General features: G+C 45.4%; 1 protein-coding gene across 1 annotated transcript in view; it reads right to left on the bottom strand.

The window, feature by feature from the left end:
- The window catches only part of SMOC1 (SPARC related modular calcium binding 1), a 251,084-nt gene that overhangs the window by 20,316 nt on the left and 222,789 nt on the right, over positions 1-7,979 (bottom strand). The window contains exons 8-10 of the mRNA XM_006884738.1: positions 4,637-4,829; positions 3,513-3,595; positions 952-1,057 (exon numbers count right to left, since the gene is read on the bottom strand). Of these exons, the coding sequence (XP_006884800.1) occupies positions 952-1,057; positions 3,513-3,595; positions 4,637-4,829 (382 nt within the window). The remainder of the gene's footprint in view (positions 1-951; positions 1,058-3,512; positions 3,596-4,636; positions 4,830-7,979) is intronic.

Consider the following 7,979-nt stretch of genomic DNA (forward strand, 5'->3'; position numbering starts at 1 on the left):
GTGGATGGATGAGTGGATGGATGGATGGATGGATGGATGGATGGATGGATGAGTGGATAGATGAGTGGATGGATGGATGGATGGATGGATGGATGGATGGATGGATGAGTGCATGAATGGATGGATGGATGAGTGCATGAATGGATGGATGGATGAGTGCATGAATGGATGGATGGATGGATGGATGGATGGATGGATGGATGGATGGATGTTCCAATCAGCTGACCCCCTCAGCCCGTGCTAGTGAGCACTGGTGATACGGATCATGGGGAGAGTATGCATTTCAGCCTCAAGTTAGGACTGCTTCAGCTGTGTCAGCTCCTGAATTGAGTCAAGTTTGGCTCTAGCAGCGTCCACTCCTGTGGTCCTGGGCTGCACGGCACCCTCACCACAGCCCCAGCTTTCTCAGAAGAGGAGTACCTCACAAAGAGCTTTGCGTCTGTTTGCTTGTCTGCATCTCGGACCCAGCACTCCTTTCCTTCCAGTCAGGACTCACCCTGCAAGGCATTATCTTCTGAGTTTAAAGTTCTGGAAGTCTTCCAGAAATGCTAGACTCGCCTGCAAATCAGGAGTCTAAAAGCTGGAGATAAGTAACTTCCCAAAGAATGGGAGTGGGGGTGGTATAGAGGGGTAGAAAGGGGCAACATTCCAGGAAAAAGACCAGTTTGCAGCCCTTATCGCACTCAACTCCTCCTCACTTTTACAGCCCCCTTCAGCAACTGAGAAGTCAAAACCCAGCTGCCTTTGACTTGACTCTGGCTCACAGTGATTCCATGTGTAACACAGTAGAAGTGTTGGTTATTTGGACGTAAGTCACCAGGTCTTTTTCCTGAGGCTCCTCTGGGTGGACCTGACATCCAGGTTCCCTCAGTTAACAGCTGAATGTGCTAACAGTTTTCACCACCCAAGGGTTTCCTGAAAAATCAAGAACTCCACAGTTCACGTTCTCACCTCCCACCTCCAGTAGGCGCTGCTGAGTTAATGGCCTGAACCATGTCAGTGGTGAGCGCGTCTAGCAAGCTGGTGATGAACTCCATCTTCTTCCCTTCTGGGCAGCCTGAAAGATGAAGGGAGACTTGAAGGCGAATGCCAGATAAATAAACTACTTCTCAACTATCACCCTTTCCCCAAACTCTCCAAGTCCTTTTTGCCCAGCCAAATCGGCCTTGGGGGTGTGTTTACTGCTCAGAGGATTCTCATAAATCTATATAGTTCTACCCTCAGCCCACAAGGGATCAATGGGTAATAAGCCAAATGGATAACATGGCTTTGACTTTTCTTCCGTCCCATAAACGTTTACGAAGTACCAGTTTGGGCATTAAGTTAAATGCTAGGGATACAACAGTGAACTAAACCCAAGGTCTTCATTCTGGTGATGTTCACGGTATATTGAGGAACTCAAGCTAATGTTGCTGGACACGGAGTTGTTAGATGCCATTCAGTTGACTAAGACTCATTGCACCCTTATAAACAATAGATGTGAACCCTGTCCTAACAGGTACCATCCTCAAGATCTTTGTGACCATTCTACAGCATAAAAGGTGCTATTCTAGGGGTCAGGACCTAGTACCAACGGGCACAAGAGTGAGAAACCTACAGCTGACTTCAAATAGACCCACTACTTCATCTATTCAAGAACCTCCATTTTCACTATCCTCTTCATCTGGTTTCGATTATAATTACAGATTCTTCCTTGTAAATGGTCTCAAATTCTTTATTCTTTCCCACCCCCCACTACAATATTCCCAGGTACAGTGAGTCTTTTCATTGATAAGCCTTTTCCACATCTACCACTGTGGTGGTTTGTTGTTGTTTGGCACCACTGAGTCAACTATGACTCATAGCAACACTATGAACAACCAATCTGAACTCTGTCCTATCCTGTGCCATCCTTATCATCTCTGACATACTAGAGCACATTGCCACAGTCCCTGAGTCAACCCATCCCATTGGTGGTCTTTCCCTCCTTCATTGACCTTCTATCTTTCCAAGCATGATGTCTGTCTCCAAGGAATAGCCTCTCTAAGAAACATGCCCAAAATACGTGAGACAAACATTCAACATCCTTGCTTTCAAAGAGCATTCTGGCTGCACTTTTCCCAAGACATATCTGTTTGTTCTCTAGGCAGCCTGTGGAACAGTCAGTACTCTTCTCCAACACCACAATTCAAAGGCATCAATTCTTCTATAATCCTTATTCATTGTCCAGCTCTCAGAGGCACAGCAAGGGACTGAAAAGGCCATGGCCTGAATCAGGCACACATTAGTCTTAATTAATACCCCCATGGAGGTGAGAATTATTGAGAGAAGAAACACTACACAACTATAAAGCCATGACCACCAACACTAAATGGTCCTTCAAAAATACAACTTTTCTTTCTGGAACAACTATTTAATTCTGTTCTCCATCCAAATCCCCTAGGCCTCAGGTTAAATATTATCTTCCAGAAATGCCATCAGAGCTAAACTAGGTTCCCCCATCATTCTCATGGTACCTTGCTCTTTTCCTTCAGAGTACCTATGGGACAGAATTAATTTACTTAATACATTTACTATGTATTATTTAATAGTAACCCACTGAAGGTCAGCTATGGTTGGTTCCAACTTGATGGTATACAACAACAACAACAGGTACATAATACTATATATTCATTTACTTACATATTACTTACTAGAGAATAATAATGTAAGCTCACTATGGAAGCTTCATGCCATTTCTATTCATAGCTTATACCCAGGGCCTGATCTAGTGTCTCATACACGGCAGAGGCTCAATTTACATTTGTTGAAGGGCTTAGTGGAGGCTAGTACCCTGGTCTCCAAAACTCTATTCTGGCAACAGGATGATCTTCAGAAGTTTCATGAGGAAAAGCGCTTGATTTATAGAACTACTCTGGAATCTTGGCAGGTGATAAGGTTGACCAGAATTCATGTTGAGCAATGACTATACCTTCAAGTGTTTGAAATCACAGGCATTTAGTGATTGTATTGTAATTCCTAGTTAAAGATGACTATAAAGTGAATCCTAGTTTCTCTCCCTGTGTGTCTGGTGTCCCTCCCTCACACTGTGCCACCAGGGAGCTTTGCAAGAGCACTCTGCAGGTTGTCAGTGGTCTGCTGCAAGCCATATTGTCTTTGCAACCCTGGAAAAAACAAAATAAGTGCTCACCCCAAAAATGTTATGGGTACTCAGCTCAAAATTCTTGTCCTAATCTCCTTAGAATATAGTAAGAACTGTAGAATTTAATGCTAGAATTTTAACCCAGGGATTACATTTAAAGAAGAAGATACAAGAGTAAGGAGGAGAAGGGATGAACTAAGGGCACAGGATTAAGTAGTGTCCGAGTGGAAGGCAGATTTCACGGCTCCTGGCCCCGTCTCTGGCCAGCATCCCATAATCCATCCAATAGATGGGAACCTATGCTCAGAGCAGGGAGCTGATTTTCAATGATGAAGGAGCTGAAGGACAGAAAGAAGGGAAGAGGTCAGAAAGGGTGAGCCCTGTCTCCCACCTGGCAGCTCTCTGTCCTTGAAGGGGTCTTCCACTTCTGTGCTCTTCGCCCTGGCATCGCTCTCACAGCTGGGCATCACGTAGCTGGGGGTGGGGGGTGGGGAGAGAGAGAGATTAGGAGTCGGGGGTGCTGAGCCTGCTTCAGCTTCGACCAGCTGTCCTGGAGGTGATCCCACTCACAGGGACCCCAGGTGTGTCAGAGTAGAACTGTGCTCATAGGACATTTAATGATGGGTTTTGGGGACAGTAAATCACCAAACCTTTCTTCTGAGACACTTCTGGGTAGACTTGAACCAACAACCTTTTGGTTAGCAACCAAGTGTGTTGATCATTTGCATCACCCAAGGACTCCTCCTTTAGCCACTGCTTGTTGTGTGCCATTGCGTAGGAGCCGATTCATGGCTGACCCTCCAGTGAGTTTCTCAGGGGCAGGAAATCACACAAAAGATTACTCATCTTTCTCCTGCAGAGCAGCCAGTGGATTCAAACCATGTGCCTTTGAGATCGTGGCGTAGCTTCTTACCACTAGGCCACCAGAGCCACTCGGTTGTTGTTAAGTGCTGTCGAATCTAGTCTGACTCACCGTAACCCTATAAAACTCAACTTGAACTGCCCTATCCTGTGCCATCCTTATCATCTCTGTCACACTAGACTCCATTGCGAAGTCACCATGTCACTACTGCCTAATACCTGTGCTGCCACCACTGTAGGTGTTCTCAGAGCTGGCTGCAAAGTGTCCTTTGCACGGTCCTGCAGCCATATGGAAATTTCAGAACACCCAAACTTATTCAGACACACTCAGGCACGTCATTTTAATCATTCAAGCATCATAGCAGGATCTCACTTAATCTACACACAGGAATTTTTTGATCCATAGGACTTTGTATCTCACCCAGAAACTGAGGATCAGAGCCTATTTCCCCCAAGAGTGCTCAGACAGAAAGGGCAGACTAAGACCAGAATCCACACCCTAGAGTCTTTCTATCAGAAAGACACTGTCTGCTTGTAGGCGGGGAAGTGGTTCTTCTAGAGGCTGAACTGCAACTGACCCAGGCTCTCAGGCTGGAGATGCCAACATGACAGGAAGTTGGCCCTCAAGCCCCTGAGGTGCAGGACAAACCTTACCGTGTGGAGGTCCCTGGCAGTGGGCGCCCCGTGTCCACCAGCACACACCAGCAATAGCCCGTGGACTGGTGGCACTGCACGGGCTTATAGAGGCCCCCAGGGGCACACTCTGGGATGACAATGCCCTCACGAGGATTCTGCTGGGCCTCCTCCAGGGCGCTCTGCCTCTCCTGGTCACATGAATGCACTTTTTCTGCAAGAGAAGATACAACCTATCGTGATTTACTGTTCCAGCCTTGTGTGCTTGCACGACCGACCAGACCTGGTTCCAGGAAAATGCAGCTCCATTGCTGAATGGCCACCATGAAGGGGGTGGGGCTGGGGGGTGTGGGTGGGTGGGCAGGGAAATCTGAAGGTTTATCAGCATTCACACTGTGTAAGTCCTACCACAGTAACAAGCCAGCCAGGGCCAAGGATTCCTCTGATAACAGGTGGTCATTTGTGGGGGTGGGGGTGAAGGGAGGAGCTGGGGAGAATTCCTGACTGTTCCAGGTTCCCAGTGACTCAGCTGCTGGCTCCAGGACAGGCTGGTCCAGGTGTCTGGCTGCCCTTTGAGTTTACTCAAGAATGTGTCTATGTCGACACTGCCCCCAAGTCTAAGCCCAAATGCAGTGGGACAGAGGAGCACTCTCTAGCCTCAGATGGAGTGGGATTACACCCAAAAGGAGCAAACAAAAGGTCCAGCCAGCCTCCTTTCCATTGTTCGGAGACTAGACAAAGCAGTCTTATGAACTGATTACACATGGTTCTTCCCTCCAAAGGTGGGGAGAAGAAACCCCAGTGGGATGGTGTTTGTGTTATGCAGCTTCAGGAGACATGAACATGTCTAAACAGTCCAGCTGGGCTTCCAGAAGCCAAGCCGCAGCTGGACAGTGCCCAGTGGTCTGCAAAGGCAAGACGAGCGCCATACGGCCTCAGCTGGCTCAGCCCCTTCCCTGAAAGTCCTACCAGTCAGCTCGTCAGTCGGCCTACCTACTGACGACATTGCTTGCTTGATTTTAGTTTTAATGTTAGTCGGTAGTATTTTTCACTTTTTAACAGTTTGAGTGAAAGTTTAGAGATCATATTGGTTTTTTTATCAGTCATTCACAGGCATTTTGTTTTGTGATATTGTTGTTAGGTGTCATCATGCAGAGTACAACCCACAGTGACCATATGCACAACAGAGCTGAACCCTATTCCACCCTGTGCCATGCTTACAATCCCTGACATATTCAAACCCACTGCAGCAGTCACAATGTCAATCCATCTGATTGTCTTCCTCTCCTTTGCCCACCCTCTGCCTTTCCAAGCATGATGTCCTTCTCTAAGGAATAACTATCCTAGCAACATGCCCATGCATCTGAGAGCTGCACAAATGAATAAGGATGGCAGAAAAAGAATTGATGTCTTTGAGCTGTGGTGCTGGGGAGGAGCGCTGAACATCCCATGGACGGCTGAAAGAACAAACAAATACGTCCTGGAAAGTGTGCATCCAGAGTCCTCTTTGAAAGCAAAGATGATGAGGCTTCACCTCACATACTTCAGGCAAGTTGCTAGCAGGGGCTATTCCTTGGAGAGGGACATCATGCTCTGAAGTGGAGAGGGTCAAAGAGAAAGACGAAGACCCTCAACCAGGTGCACTGGCACAGCGACTGCCACAACAGGCTCGAGTGTGTCAGGAAGTGTGACAATGGCACAGGATAGGACAGGCTTCAGAACTGTTGTTCACAGAGTCGCTATGAGTCATACTCAACTCAATGACACCTAACAACAACAACAAGCCACATGCCTCAAGTCTGTGAGATGACGCTTTATAATTTTTTTCTCCAAGAAGCCCTTTGGCTATATTTTCTCCAAGACATATTTATTTGTTCTTTTGGTAGTCCATGGGATATTCAATACTATTCTCCAACACCACAGCTCAAAGGTATCAATTCTTCTGTCATCCTCACTCATTGTCCAGCTCTCACATGCATAGGAAGTGATTGAAAAGACCATGGCCTGAACCAGGTGCACGTTAGTCCTCAAAGTGACATCATTGCTACTCAACAATTTGGAGAGGTCCCTGACTATAGACTTTTCCAGGGCAATATGTCCCCTGATCTCTTGACTGTGCTGGTATCAAGGGCGTTTATTGTATATCCAAGTAAGATGAAGTCATTGACAGCCTCAATCTTTTGTCCATCTATCATGATGTTGCCTGCTCTCTGGCAGCAAAACTTTTTTGTTTTGTTGATGTTGAGATTTATTCTTTGATTCTTCATGATATTAATTATACTTATTTAATATAATTAACAGCATCATCTAATCTAACCTTTAATTGCATATTGCCTTTTCCTTCACCCAAATAATCTATTTATTAATTTCTGCCCCCTTCTCATCCCTGTTAACTTGCCAAGATTCTTATCTGTGTGTCAACCTTTCCCTAGCTTATTTTACAATAGTGGTGTTCATTTGTAACTGACATCACTCAGCATCTCTTGTTCTGGATGTATCTATGTTGTGTCTATTAATTTAATTATTAAGAACAAACAGTTTGGGGTTTCTTTTCTTATTATAGAAAAGTAAGAAAAACCATGAGAAGTCCATTATCTCTAAATTTACAGGCTGTGATTTTACCATACTGCTTATCATGCACATACCATCTCTCTTGCTATCAAGTCCGTTCTGGCTCGTGGGGACCATCTGAGTGTCAGAGTAGAACCGTGCTTCATAGGGTATTGAGTGACTAGTTGTTTAGAAGCAGATCAGCAGGGCTTTTCCGACATGCCTCTGGGTGGATTGGAAGAATCAACCTTCTGCTAGCAAATGAGGGACTCCTGCTATATACATATTCACAGCAAAAATACACACATTCACCTTTCTTTAAAAGAACAACAAAAAGAATCACACCATAAACTTGTGCTGCAGCATGATTCTTTTCATTACTGGATCATGAACATTATTTCACAACTTTTCCCTTAAAGATGATGACAGGAATCCAGCCTTGAGGTCTATGAAATTTTCACAGCACGTCTTTAAAAAACCTCATTCTTTAAGCCTGGAGCTTGCTACTATCAGATGCATGTAGAACACATCACTCAGTGAACAAGAGTGAAAAATGACCCAAATAACAGAAACTCAGCTCTGCTTTCAAAGAGTCAAGCTCTGAAACAATGGCTTTGCTAATACAACTGTATAAAGTATTTACGTTTACACAAGCTGTGAATGTAGAGAAAGACACTGCGGAGCTCAACCCCTGTCTTCCAGAGACGTCAAGTGATAGAAAAATGATTTTTCATTTGTCTTACTCCTAGAAAAAGTACTGACAGACAATAGCTCAGTGATTCTCACTGTAGAAGAGGAATATTTCTGTAGGGGG

This window comes from Elephantulus edwardii, unplaced genomic scaffold (genome assembly GCF_000299155.1).
Source record: "Elephantulus edwardii isolate Elephantulus edwardi_28Jun2011 unplaced genomic scaffold, EleEdw1.0 scaffold00037, whole genome shotgun sequence".
NCBI lineage: Eukaryota > Metazoa > Chordata > Mammalia > Macroscelidea > Macroscelididae > Elephantulus > Elephantulus edwardii.